This window comes from Pipistrellus kuhlii, unplaced genomic scaffold (assembly GCF_014108245.1).
Source record: "Pipistrellus kuhlii isolate mPipKuh1 unplaced genomic scaffold, mPipKuh1.p scaffold_m20_p_10, whole genome shotgun sequence".
Classification (NCBI taxonomy): Eukaryota; Metazoa; Chordata; class Mammalia; order Chiroptera; family Vespertilionidae; genus Pipistrellus; species Pipistrellus kuhlii.
In genome coordinates this window covers 27,052,061-27,067,333 of record NW_023425405.1, presented here as the reverse complement: position 1 = coordinate 27,067,333, position 15,273 = coordinate 27,052,061, and the positions used below count along the sequence as shown (strand labels likewise).

At 35.8% G+C, this 15,273-nt stretch overlaps 1 protein-coding gene across 3 annotated transcripts in view; it reads left to right on the top strand.

The window, feature by feature from the left end:
* The window catches only part of ITGB8 (integrin subunit beta 8), a 73,903-nt gene that overhangs the window by 18,328 nt on the left and 40,302 nt on the right, over positions 1 to 15,273 (top strand). For 2 of the 3 annotated variants that reach the window (XM_036429220.2, XM_045578057.1), the window contains exon 2: positions 8,307 to 8,392. In XM_036429220.2, coding sequence (XP_036285113.1) covers positions 8,307 to 8,392 — 86 coding nt within the window. Of the gene's footprint in view, positions 1 to 3,597; positions 3,643 to 8,306; positions 8,393 to 15,273 lie in introns of all 3 variants that reach the window. The other variant, XM_045578051.1, reaches the window with a different exon arrangement.

The following is a 15,273-nucleotide window of genomic DNA, read 5'->3' as shown; positions in this document are numbered from 1 at the left end:
AAAATAGGAAGAGCCCCTGGAACTTTAGTATGTTAGATTAAAAACATTATTCAGAGCAACAGAATGGGAAACCGGTGAATATTTTGGCTTTTATAAAAAGGGAGTGTACCTCATAAACAGGACAGTTGGAATGTATGGAAAAGTTCCAGTTAAAACAAGACACAAAGCACATGACTAATATTGCTTTTCCAAGTTAGACAAATGCAGCTTTAACCAGACTTTGCCTCAGGGGGGACTCCAGAGCCCTCCCTGAATCTTGAGATTTTGATCCCTTTTGAAGTTCCAAGTCCAACGTTATACTGAGAGGTGCTGTGTTTTGACCCCCTTCTTTCTTCCTGAGTTTCTCCCACTTTCTCCCAAATTCCCACCCACTTTCTCCCAAATTCCCACCAGGTGAGTGAGGGTCAGAAGACAAGCTGATGTACTCATGTAAAGGAGCAACTGCAAAACTAAACGTGACCCTCTTCAGGAATGGTTATTGCTGTATGTTGCATACCTGCTTGGCCCACCAAGAGAAACTACATTGTCTAGGAAAGAATATGAACTGCGGTGTCATTTTCATATGTAAATGACAAATATTCTTAATACTCTTTTATCTCTTCCTCACATCAATGAAAAAATATATATGTATGTATGTATGTATGTATATATATATATATATATATATATATATATATATATATATATATCAAGGTGTAGATAGCACGTAATCTAAGAACCAATAAATTTAACCAGGATTCAGCATGGTACCTATCATTCAAATCCTGTCAGGCCCTCCTTAATGTGAAGAGACTTCATCACTAATTGGCATTCTCTTTCTCCTGTCACATTTCCTGTCACCTCAGCATGGATTGCCTTGCTCATTGTTTTTATTTCCTGTTTTACACCACCACGTTACTGTTCACTTAGGGTGAATTGCTTACCTGAGCAATTCCAGTATACACCTGCTGTACAGTGTAATGAATAGTTCCCCCTTTCAACTGTTCCTATACAAGGCATGAGCTATACAGTCATCCAGGGTATGCTGCAAAGCTTATTAGAAAGTGTGTAAATGAATAAGAATGAGCACCCTTCTTGGGATGACCTGTTTGAACACAAATCATTAGTGGTTTCTCAGTGATTCTTATTGCAAATTCCATCATGAACAGAGTTTTGATTTATGCCATCTCAGCCCTCTTTAAGTTCTGACTCAAGCCAGGATTGCCCCAAACAGGGCAGGGCAGAAGGATGGAATGTACAGTGCTGTCCCAACAATTCTTAACCTGCCCAATGTTAGAAGTGGCTTTTCCCTGCTTTACTTCCCAAAAACCTTTATGCCAAGCATAAAATCCTCCTGAACTCTCATGAATTTTTTGTTATGTAACAAGGGAAGTTGAAACTTGTCTCTGAAACATAAAGATCTATAATAATAAAATTGTAATATGCTAATTAGACTAGACGTCCTTCCAGACTACTTTCCATACGAAGCTGGGGCTACGAGGGAAGCCCAGGTCCCGGGTGCCTGTTAGTGGTCAGAGGGAGAAGCCAGGGTCCTGGGTGCCAGAGGGAAGCCAGTGCTAGCAGCTGGGGGAAGGAATTTCGTTCATCAGCCTCTAATTACATATAATAAAAGCCTAATAAACCTGGTTAGTGAGAAGCAAAGATAAAGTGCTATTTCTTAACACTGGCATTATATGAAAGTTCTCAAAAAGAAATTACTCAATCTTATGCGAGGGAGTAAGAGGCAACTTAAATCTGATTTAGATCTCAGCAATAAGGGGAGGGAAAGCAAATGCAATTATATTGCTTTGTTCAATAACTGGGTTTTGGAAATGATTATTTTAAAATGTAAATAATCAAGAGTTATAAACGTAAGAAATTAAACTGCCAACTTTATCTCAACTTAGGATATCATTTATTCATCAGACATTTATTGTGTTTCAGGCATTAGGCTCAGATTCTGGGCCTAAAGAACACACATAAGCACCTTTCCTCCAAGAACTGCTAGCCTAGTAGTCTTACTTTTCCAAGGAAAGAGAAAAAAAAATGAAAAACAAACAAAAAAACTCCTCTTCAAAGTATATGGTCTATTTCATGTAAACTAATGTTCTGCTTAAAATTTGTAAAAAACAATTACATTAATCCTGCTCAAGTCTTCCTCTTATTATCAAAACTCAGGTTAATTTTCCTCTTACATCAAAAACAATTCTGAGAGACAACCCAGAAGGAGATCAGCAGCTCCATGGCGATGTGAGTGGCTCTGACTCTTTTTACCTTTTGCCATTAGCTTCCACGAGAAAGGACCTTTTCGGTCTGAAGATGGCTGCTGCTGGTCTAGACATCCTTCCAAACAGCGGATGCACTATCCTCAGCTGCTCTGAGTTCTGGCCATTAATAGCCATGAGCTGCCACCTTCTCAAAAGAATTGGCCACCATCAGAGCAAGCCACATGGCTCAGGGATGTCTGGAGGTTAACCCATCCTCACCTCCTAGCTCCCCTCTACCGCCTGACAGCTCCAAAGTAACACAACACTGTCACACCATTTGTGCTCCGAGTTCTGGGTGGAGTCAGGCTGAGGTCGATTCAACTGCAATTACATCTTTGCTTGGCACCTTGCCCAGTCCTGACCTTCTAACCTTACTTCCCTTTTCAATAAATCACTTGTCAAGAATCTCTATCTCAAGTTCTTCCTCTCTGGAGCTAAGACAATGTTTCTTATGATGTCCTCATTCCCTCATCTTTTCTTCTGAGTCCCTATATAAGAACTGAACATTATCATACCACCATCTATTCCTCCAAATACAACTTTAGACTATCAAACCTAATCCCTGGAATAGCTAACAGAGAAGACAAGAAACAAATCTAAGCTGTTTTCCACTAAACATAAATACGGATGTATGTTTTTCAAGTGCAATTAGAGGCAAAACTATTTAGATAAAATCGTTTTCCCCATAAATATACCCATTTTCATTTTCATGAGCCGAATACTTATTTGCTGTAAGTTTGAAACAAATGCTATGGTAGAGAAGAGGAATATTCGGCTGAGTGTTGCTAAGGAATAGTACTTTGTGATATATAATTTTATAGCAAATTACAATAGTTAAAATGAATTTTTCAATTAATTGTATATGAGCATAGCTGAAATATGCATTTGTTGCAAAAAATATTTTAGTAAGCTGAAGTTTTGCCACAAATACATTAATTTAGTTATATTTGCTTCTCTGTCTATTTCAACAGTAGAGTTATATTTCATATGTTCTGAATACTAAGTAAAAGAGCAAATGAAAAAAATGCTAATAAATGAAGAATGCGGTTTTGTATTATGTTTATATGACATTCAATGGGAAATAAGTAGAAGGAAGAGAGAAATACCAGTAGTTATCCTATTTCCTTGTTCCCTGTGTTTTGAGACACTGCTTCAGGCTCTATCTTTCTTTTAATCCATCTGGAGACCTTCTGAGCTTTCAGCCCAGATCCACCTTTCCCAGACAGTCCTTATGCTTCCACCTTTTCTCCCAGGCCCCTTTCCTTAAATGAATTGCCTTCGGTTTTATTTCCTGTGTCTGCTTTTCCAAGAAGTAGCCCTAACCACCCCTCCCCTTCCCATGTGTTTGTAGGGGCTTTTAGGAAACAGTTCCTCAATCAAAATGTGGAATAACTAGGTAATGGCAAATTATTTGTTCACTGTGATTTTTTTAATCAAATGATAGCGTATGTTAAATTTCTGTATACAAGAGAGCTTTCAATAATCAGGTAATATGTTTTAAAGGTATCTGTAAAATGACCATGATACACATCGAGAGCCAGGAATACCCAAAGTTATACTTCAAACTTTATTCTATGTGTTGGTTTTGAGTGCTATCAAAGTATATTATGGACCCATTATAACAGTGCTTACTTTGCTGTTGTTTTCTCAAGGAAGTAGCTTTTATAATTACCCAAATTTAATTTAATTTGTAGAGTAAATGTAATTAGGAAGAGAATACTGCCTGGGGGGAAAGTGCATTTTTGCTTTTTTTCACAAATCATTCTGTCTAGGAGTAACAGGAGAATCCAGAATGATTTATTCTTAATATCAAGGACTACAATATTTATCAGTTTTAGTTGTTTCTTCTTCCAGATAACTTTTATTCAGATTAAGTCAGTGTTCACTTTGCAAAATGTGAATAAAATGAAGGTGTTCTAAAACATTTTCAGAAACCCAATTATAATCGATAGTAGTGCCAAAATTTTATCTGTGATAGATTGGACTGATGTGTGTATACTTGACTAAGTTAGATCTAAAGAATCATTTTTAAATAATTAAAATACAGTAACTTTTACCTTCATAGAGATTTTTATATATTAGCTATATTTTTAAACATTTGTTAACCTTTAAAGGTCATAACTGTGTTATGACTCAAGTGAGTTTATTTTAAAGACAGCCTATTACATTTACAACAAACTTAAAGACACATAATGCCTTCCTTTTTTAAAAGCTAGAATTAAATACACATTTATGTATGAATATATGTATTAATTCATATAATATTAATTATAATAACACTACACTAGTCCCTTTACTGAGTGTCTACTATACCCTAAGTACTATTCTTGGCATGTGTATACATGCTCATTTCATCTCATATTGGTATTTTATATAAGTGTAGTTAGCCCAGTGTTGCTGTGGAGAAATGGAGCCCCAGCAAATGTAGGTAACCAGCCTAGGGGCACAAGGTAGCTGCTATGGAGCCGTGCTATGAAAACTTGGAACCTTGTTCCCAGTATTCATTTAGCAATACTAACCCGTCACGTTTGTTACCTACAGTTGAAACAAAGTGAGAGAAAAGCAAGACTCACAGCACATGCTTATGAAGGAATAAAATTAATTCAAAAAGTACAAACATACTGATGATAGGATATTAAATCCTCCACTGATTTCTGTCAAGACAGCACGTTTTTAATGACATGTGATTTGTGAGGCACTTAGGACTTAAAAAAAAAAAAAAAGTACAAAAGAGGGTTCTGAGGCTATGTTGTTTAAAATATTATCCTTCTGCTCCCATTGGCTTAAGAATTTCCAGTGTAATCCATTTTTAAAAACTATCCTTAATGAAAACACAGTGCTAGAACATAAAGAACAAGGTCTTTGATGCCACAGCCCTGGACAAGGAGCTCCCACCGTCCTGGAGGGAAGGAGAACCACTCAGGCACACCCTCTGATGAGGTGTCAGCAATGAGAGCTGCTAGAAACCGCCTCTGGAAAGCCGCCTTCCTGTGACATTGAATCAGGGATGGGGATGAACTGAGTAGACCCAGAGACTTGACGACAAACGGCCAGTGTCTGTAAACAGAAGTCGTACATTGGTTTGTGGTCAGTGTAAAGCTTTCTACTTGCACAGAAGTGTGTGTGAGAGAGAGAGACAGACACACACATGTATATACACACACATTCCTAACACATAGTGACAATAGCCCCATAGTAGCTCATCCATTTAGTGTAAAGAATTGCTATAATTGGTGTAACATTTTTGTGTTAGGTTTTTACTTAATTGCATGTTTTAAAGTTTAAAAAAAAATCCTTAAAATTTACCGAAGTGTATCTGGCTTGTCTTTTATAAATTCTAACCATGACATTCTATAGCAAGAACGTTCAACACTGTTCCCCTGGAGTTCCATTTATGGCCTTCCTCCAGTTCTGCAGGACTGTAAGGCCTACCTTCCTCCTCAATATCCATTTATAGGATTAATTTTCAGTAGTCCTATACTCTCTGAGGAATGTAAGCTTTTAAACCTGGGAAGTATTGACAGAACCAAAGTCTCTATCCCTCATAGTCATCATCCTTAGGTGTCTGAAGTCTCAGAACAGAGGTTGGCCTAGAGCTTTTTAAGAAACGCAGCCAGAAAGCAGAATATAAAGAAAACAGATTTTTGTTTGTATCTTCATTATTTACCTCATGTGCAATGGAAGTGGGAGCCTGACTTGAACTTGAATTTGGGATGACCTAGGACAGAGTGAGAAAACCATTACAAACAAGAGGAGCAGAACTGTAGGATCTGCTGCTTCCCTTCCAGGAGATTGCAATCTTAACTGCCAGAGTGAAAGTCCTACCAAGTCAGTAAAAGTCTTGGTCAAGTATGATCTGCAGTAAACTTAATTCCATGTTCCAATTGGGTTAAGTTTAAGAGTTGTAAAGAGTTAGTAAAGGTCAAGTTGGATCTGCAAATGTGCTTGATTCCTGGACCTAAATTGGTTTTCTTTCTGGCAACAAGTAAAAAGGTCACTCCCTCTAACTACTTTAGGAATAAGCATCTTTTACAGTTTTGCGCTAAGCCAGTTGGAAGGATTTTAGGCTTTTGGAGTCTTCCTAGTCAGATGGCCACACTGGTAGTAAAGAGAGCCCAGAACAGTATTCACTTTTTGTCCTTGGAATTCCAGGCCAGTGCATCTATATTAGTGGGAGAGTTTTAGATAATGTATTTTAAAAGTTGGTATAAAGCCAAGGACAAAGGGTGCAGGGGGACACAGAGAGGAGATAACAGAACAGCGGGATGTTAGGGACGAATACTTGCAGCTTAACTCATTGCTATCTGGGGAGTTACAGGGAAGAGTGTTCACTACCACCCCAGTGAGCACCTCTCTGCTATGATTACTTTCCTACCGTTCCTCTCTCTTCTCACTGCCAACACCCACACCATACCACCTCTAGGTCAGAACTGTTTTTGCCCTGTATTCTAGAATGTTTGGGGCAAGTTGTAAAAGAGAAACCAATTGGATGGAGACAGCTAGAGACTTTGTGGGCTCTATTCTCTTTCAAACCATCATGTCCATGGGTGATTGTGCATGCACACAGAGTCTTCTTTCATGCCTGTTACATTTTTAAAAGAGATGGACACAGATTAGAAGAAAAGAGAGGTGGTAAAGAGACATACTAGATATGACTGCCTCTGAGGAACTGTTCCTCTAAAGCAGTGTGATGGGAGGGTGGGGGAAGAGGTGGATGGGAGAAATCTGTAGACTATTAACAATAAAAAATGTTTAAAAAATAAAAATAAAGCAGAGTGAGCATCTCCTCACTATGTTCATAGTTCCCTGGTGGTCTCTCCCTTGTACTTATCATACTGTCTGCTTATATAGTTCTCTTCTCAACTGCACTATGAGGTACTTACAACTAGCATGTAAATGCTATTTACTGTGTGCCTGTGGGAGGGTTAGACAGTATGCTGTGGTTTCCTGTGTCCTTGGGATATTTTAGAGTAAAAAGAATAGAATATAGGAAGCATGTAGGGATAATACAGAAAGGATGTGGCCCTGGCTGGTTTGGCTCAATGGATAAAGCATCAGCCTACGGATTGAAGGGTCCTAGGTTCGATTCCGGTTAAGGGTACATACCCAAATTGTGGACTCGATCCTCAGTAGGTGGTGAGAAGGAGGAAGTCAATCAATTATTCTCTCTCATCATTGATGTTTCTCTCTCCCTTTCCCTTCCTCTCCAACATCAATAATATATTTTTTTTAAAAGAAAGGGTGTGATTATTCCACTAAAAACTCATAACAAAGTGACTTATGGCTCATTATTATATTTTATGTGTTTAAGTCTATAATGATGAGCCTCTTTTTAATGGTGTAAGTAGTTTGTGGCTAGAGGGACAAAGGTAAATAGTTTCCAAGTACAATTATGTTTTTAAAATGTCACAGCCAAGTGTCGGTATCTATGGAAAGTGAATTGGTCCTGAATTAAAGTGGTCCAGTCAGAGTAATTAAATGAACTATTTTAACTACTTTACCTTTAAAATACTGAATCATGTCTGGTTCTGATATTCTTCAAGTCAAAATAATCAATATTAACACAAATTAATTATAATATATACCCCTCAAGATTATTTCTCAGGAAGGCCATTCACTATAACTCAATGTGGATTTTCCTGTTGAGATTGAGGTCTGTATTTGATTATTCTTATAGGAAAAATTCTAGGTCCAAAAACACCTCATTGGTTCAGATAATATAAATACCGTGAAACTTCAACACATTAAACACTTTGGAGGGTTGTCTACTATTGCAGCAGAATTCAAGCCAAACCCTGAAATGTAGCTAAAATCATAGTTCTACCACTCTCATTTCCCCCAAATAATTAAACCAAATAATAGCTATCCAAGAAATGCAGTACCTATTAATAGCAATCAGCAGGTTAACACCTCCCAAAAGAAGTTGTATATTTTTTAATGTCATGTACTTAAAACTATTGTCATCTTATTTCAGTTTTCAAAAAGCATTTTGGTCTAGAACTGTGTATACTTCCCAATAAGAGAATAAGCCATAACCCCTCATTTTGTCTTCCATTTCAGAAAACAGCAGATGTGCATCTTCAAATGCAGCATCCTGCACCAAGTGCCTTGCGCTGGATCCAGAATGTGGATGGTGTGCTCAAGAGGTGTGTCTACTTTTTTTTCTTTTCTTATTCTTTTTTTTCTTTTTCTCTTTTCTGTTTTTCTCACAGTCGCCCTTTTCTCTAGCATAATTTCATTGCCCTGAAACTCCGTACCTTGAAGGTGCATCAGGAAAATGATACTGATGAGCATCAGGAAAATTTTATTTAGTTTTATGCCTGGAAAGAGCATATCTGGCTGAATATAAAATATAACCTTTTTATTAGGAAAATTATGGTAATTTTGAAATGAAGTGCAAACCATTTTATGTTTTCCATCTGTTCTATAGAGAAAATTGGCAAACGCAGATACTAGTAACTTTTGCTTAGGTCAGAAGGCTTTGTGTGAAATTCTTGCTGCAGCTTGGGGCATTCGGTTATATATCCAAGTTGGATCGTTGTCTTATACTTGCTTATTAGCGAAAAGCAAACTAATTTATTGGTCTATTTCTTTTTTTTTAAATACTTGGAGATAAGTGATTTACTCTATCATAATATTGTGTATCAATTTGTTAGTTACTTATGGAAAATGGAGTGCTTTTCTTTTGACATGTGATAGTGTGTACATTTAAATTCTGTGGTATAGAAAATAATTAAGAAATGTTTATTGTTAAAAATTTGTATTTTATATTCTAACAAGAGAAACATATCCCAATATAATCTTAGTAAAATAATTATAATGCATTCCTTCTCTAAAGTAGTTTTGTGGGTGTTGGTGTTGGTAATCTCTAGTTAGAACCACCTATTATATAAGTTGTAATGAAGAAGCCATCTGCTAATTTGGGGTTTCATTTATGAGACTGTGTAGGTAATTTTTTATTTATTTATGTAGCCCCTGGGAATTAGAACACATAGAACTTTAATGGCCTTTGCTTGCGCTGAAGATAAATCTCTAGTTTTACTTCCTCTGATTTAGCTTAAAAACTGTACCTACCATCGTCTTTCCAACCTCTCCTACTACTGCTTGCTCTCATGCAGCCCCAAGGAGGAAAAAAGAAAGGTGGAAAGTAGCAAAAGATAGTGGGTGTTACTTTATTCCATGAAGCAAAGCAAGAAAGTGGTAGGGGAGGGGTTCATGGAACAGAAGCCATGTCTGAAAATAAGTGCCCCTTCTGCTGACAGCCTCAAGGCTTCTAAATGTAGCCTAGGTATTACCATTGAAAAAATCAGATGTCACTCAAAACTAGAGTTTGTCTGTCAAGAATGCGTCATAGCTTGACCCTATCCAATACTCCATTTTAGATTTTTACTGTATCACTAAGGAAAATCCTTAGTCATGGAGTTTGGGCCAACTTGACATCAGTTGCTGAGAACTTTAGTGTGTGTAGTTTAGAAGATATTTCAAAAGATGGTTTGGAAACCCACTTATCAGCTAAAAGCACCATGCCAGCCATATAGAAGGTCTGGTTCCAAATGGGACCCCCCCCCTGCATCTCACACCGCTGCTGGCATGAAAAATCTGAGAGTCACAGTTACAGGAGGTGCTATGTCAGTCCTGCCAGGGGAGGAAGGATTTCAGAGAAGTATTCGGAGGAATGGCCAGTCAAATGGAAGGAGGTAAGCCAAGGGAAGAGGTAGGTGGCTGCCAGGGCAGAGAAGACAAAACCTGTATATGCTCTTGATCAAATCCCCATAAAGGGATCTCAGAAAATATTCAGAAATGACTTGGCTGCTTATGTCTCAAAATATTCTATGTACTGAAGGATAGTCTAATTTAGAAGTTGAAAAAGCAGGCTCTGAAATTAGATCACCTTGGATTCCAATCTTAGTTCCATTCATTTCTAACCATAGTAACCATATTAACATGTCCTCTGAACCTCAGTTTTCCCTAGCTCTAAAATGGAAATATTAACTGCCCTTATGACATACGGTTGTAAAGATTAAGTGAAACAGTGTGTGGGAAGCATTTGGCAAACAGACATTGCCCAAGAAATAGGAGGTGTTATTACAAGAACTTTGGTGAAACTCTGGAGCAATTCATTCAGGCTTAGGAAAATCAATATTGCCTGGGTTAAGAACACAACCCTAGGTGAAACAACCAGTGTTAGGACTTGGCCTTTAGCCACATCATTAACAGAAGGAGCTGTCCACTCCTACAGGCTGATTTGACATCATCAAGAGAAAGAATGCAGTAGTTAGTTTTGAAAGATCACCCACTGCTTGGATAACATGCAGCTGATGTCTATTATTCTTCAATCAAGGGTATAGGGACAGAGAAGGAAAATGTGGTTTTATCTGTTCATAAGCCTGGCTTATATGATTTTTAAAGCTGGTCAAAGAAAAAGAAATGCTGAAGAAACTCATTACCATGCTGCAGCTTGGGGCATTCGGTTATATATCCAAGTTGGATCGTTGTCTTATACTTGCTTATTAGCGAAAAGCAAGCTAATTTATTGGTCTATTTCTTCTTCTTTTTTAAATACTTGGAGATAAGTGATTTACTCTATCAAAACAATAAATATATTACAAGAAATGATAAAGAAGTTTCTTCAAAATAAAGAACAAAAATTATGAATTAGAAAATATTGCAAAGAAAATTCTCACTGACAAAGGCAAACACATAATAAAAGCAGCAGTTCAACCAAGACTCAGCCAGTACAAAGGTTAAAAGGCAAAAGTAGGAAGATCGTATGTAATTACAACAGTAAATTAAGGGATAACCACAAACACACAAAAGAAGGTAGAATAGATTGGAAGAAAAAAACATAAACATGGAGAGGGTGAGGAAAAAATGGTAGTGATTTTAGAATGTGTTTGAACTTAAGCGACTGTTAACTTAAAATAGACTGCTATAATCATAGCTTGGTATATATATGAAGCACATTGAAACCACACCAGAAATCTACAAGAGATATACAAGAAATAAAGAGAAAGCAATCCAAACACAACACTGCAAAAAGTCATCAATATACAAGGGAAAAGAACAAAAACTAAGAAAATAAGAGAACTTCAAAAACAATCAGAAAACTGTTAATAAAATGGCAATAAGTACATACCTATCAATAATTACCTTAAATGTAAATGGATTAAATTGGCCAATCAAAAGACAAGTGAATAAAAAAGAATTGGTACATACAGGATGTCCAAAAAAATGTACAATATATATACTTTAACAGCTGACTCGATTATATTTTGAAAATGAAATGCATTTTAATAAACACTGCTTTTATAATTATTCAAATTGTGTGTACATTTTTGGGACATCCTGTATATACAATTGGATATTACTCAGCCATAAAAAGGATGAAATCTTACCACTTGGGACAACATGGATGGACCTAGGGTGTTGTCTTGTGTGAAATGAGTCACAGTGAAGGACAAATACCATATGAATTCACTTATATTTGGAACTTAAAAAGCAGAATAAACAAACAAAGCAGAAACAAACTCATAGATACAGAAAAAAACTGATGGCTCCCAGTGAAAAAGGTGAAGAGAATAAGAAGTACAAATTGGCAGTTACAAACAGTTATGGATATAAAGTACAGCTTAGAATATAGTTACTAATATTGTACTAACTATGTATGGTATCAGACTTATTAGGATGATCACTTCACAAGTTATTATAAATGTCTAACCAGTATATTATACACGTAAAACTAATCATAACATTGAATGGGAACTCTAATTGAAAAATAAAATTTAAAAAGTTTAAAGAAACTTAATTTGTATCTATTTTTCTTCAATATTCATGTCCTGATGCTAAATTAATAATCAGTTTGTTATAACCACTTTAGCTGTTTTTTATGACCTGAATAAAATTAAACCTATGAACATATAGTACATATATATTAACTAGTACTAAGAATGACAATTGTACTATAAATAACAAAGCAATAAATAAAGGAAAGCAAAAACAAGAAAAAACCTCTCTGTGTTCTCTCTCTCCCTTTGTTCTCTTTTTTCCTCCCCTCCCCCATCCATCTCTTTCTTTTAAATAAAAAAAAAATAAAAGATTCCTAGAAAATATACTCAATTTGCCTACATTCTTGTATAGCATGTAAATCTGTGTGTGTGTGTATGTATATATAGAGAGATATAGATATAGATATAGATGATATAGATATAGATATAGATATAGATATAGATATATAGATATATAGATATATAGATATATAGATATAGATATAGATATAGATATAGATGATATAGATATATGTGTGTATACATTAAATTATATATATAATTTACCTTCTCTCTCTCTCCATGCTACAGAAAAGCAACTGAAAAATATTGAGGATAAATAGAACCTTATCAGTATTACCTAGTTTGCCTCATGTTCATTTTTAACATATGTGAAGGACTCGACTAGTCTCTTCCTCTCCTGCCTGATATGTAAGATACAGATTGTGATTTCATAGCCAGAGTTTAGAGGGCACCCTGGAGCATAATTATATTAAAATATGATACCAAGGGCATTCACTGTCAAAAAGAAAATGATAGAATTCTTTCGTTTCTGTGCAGACTGCCAAATCTGAAACTCAGGACTCAGAAATGAGGAGGATAAAACACTTTTCTTATGCATCTCCCCAGTTTATTCCATTAAATGGGTGAAAGTAATAACTGAAGAAAAGCCAGCCAGGGTAACTTCAACATGGCCTTTTCATTCCAAATAGGTTTTATTATTTACTTATTGAAAAGATAAAGTAATGTATTTTAGAAAGAAAAAGAATACACTTGTTATATAATAAATACAAAGAAACACTTTAGAGGAAATTTTTATATGACATAAAATTTCCATGACTGTAATATCAATTCAATTAATAACCTCAAAATAATTAAATTTATACTATAGAATTTGATGCCAAATTTAAAAACTCAACATTTGATTCTAGTTTCATTGTTGTCAAATTAATTGGGGTAGCATCAGTTAACAAAACCATGCAGGGTTCAAATTTATAACTAAACAAAACATCACCAAATAGGTTTTAGATGTAGACAGTTGAAGTCTAAGTTTGCTTGAGTGCTTCTTGTAGAAAAAGTAAAACATAAGAATTAGAAGAAATTAAAATGCCACAAAACACCAAAAATTAAATGGGTGTGGCTTCAAATTCTTTTCTTTTATACAAAGTGGAAAGTAGGCCACAGTGAATAGGGGCAGCATTCCATTCTTTATTTTGATGCCATGGTCTGTTCTTCCCTTTTCAACTCTAATTGTCAAATTGGCAATGTTTTTATGACTTAATTATGTGTGTTGCTTTTTTTTTTTCAATAGAAGTTAGCTACTTTATTCCTATTATTATTTCTGGCCTCTGCATTGGCCTTGCCTAAGCCAGATATAGTTCTTTCTGCCTGGGCATTTACACTATGATTCCTCTTCCTGTATTTTCCTCCAGAAATCCCTGTAGCTCACTCTCTGATCCTTCAGTTTTGTTCAAATCTCATCTGACCATGCTATTTAAAAATGCAAACAAGAGCCCATCTTCTTTTCACATCCTTTAAAAAATTTTTTTAAAGATAGCTGGCATATGTTATACTCGTTTCAAGTGCACAACATTGTTTTTACATTGGAGTAAAAACAACCAGGCTGGTTTAGACATTGCAGAAAATTGAGACTATTTGGCCTTTATCAGCAAACTCTAAAGGTCAATGGCAGAGCATGATATATACTTGCAGTGAATCAATCACATTCACTTCTTTTCAATTCTGTATATGCAAACAACAAAACTCCTGGCTGGAAAAAAAAAAAAAAGTCAGTTATTTGTATTATACTTTATCCCTTTCCTGATTTAAAGGCTTGGGGTTTTTACATCTGTAAAACACATGTGGCCCTTGGTCTGTGTCCTTTCATGTGAGCCATGAATGAGCACATATTCACCAGGCTTTGGCACAGGTGGGATTCCCCACCCCCACCTAGCCTGAGGATTTCTGATGAAAAGTTACACATAAAATAAGAGTATATGCCACCTTTCTCTGAGGAACTCTAAGTTGTTTATAAACCAAATCTCACATTCTTAGTACCTCTAAGTTTTATCAGTAGATAGGATAAATCTGAATACATAAAATTAAGGCTTTGAATATTTAAACTCTAGGTGTATGGTTAATAGAAAAACAAATTACATTTTTCCTGAAGTTTCCATGAAGTCATTTACCAAATGATATCTGAAAAAACTTGATTGAAAAGGAAATATTATTCTCTATTGTCTTTTCATTATATTTATATTACAAGTGTGTTCAGTACTGTAAAGAGTCAGATAGTAAACATACTTTTTGTTTCATGTTCTTTTTATTGTACTATAGCATTTTAAAATTATTTTTTAAAAAACAAAACATTTTTAGCATTAAAGCCATAGGGGAAAAATCATGGGTTTTATTTGTCCCATTGTTCCTAGTTCTCCAATCCTTGTTCTAAATTGAGATGGGAATTAAATTAAAATCTTTATATGAATGTTTTTATATTGCCTACCACCATCCCATCTAATTACTGTCCACTGCCAGGGATGTCCCTGTTCATAATTAGTGAGTGATCTCATAATCAACTAATATTAAACTTAATAATCTCCATAACCCTAGGACAATCTGTGCTTCCCCTAAGTTTAATAGCCATGATTATTACATTTCCTTGCTTCATTGCTGAATTCACTGATGGTTTATTGACTCTTTGATGATAGGAACTATGTCTATCTTGTTCTATTCTGTATCCTCTGCACCTAAAATACTTCTGTCTTTGATTGAATGATGAATGATTAATTGATTGTTAATTCAATTCTCTGAATCAGCTGAACTAAAGGAGGAATGACTGAATGCCAGATGGAAATAGCCAAGAAGGCCCTAGCCAGCTTGGTTCAATGGACAGAATGTCGGCCTGAGGACTGAAGGGTCCCTGATTCAGTTCTGGTCAAGGGCACATGCTGCTTGGGTTGAGATGGAACCCCAGTTGTGGGGCA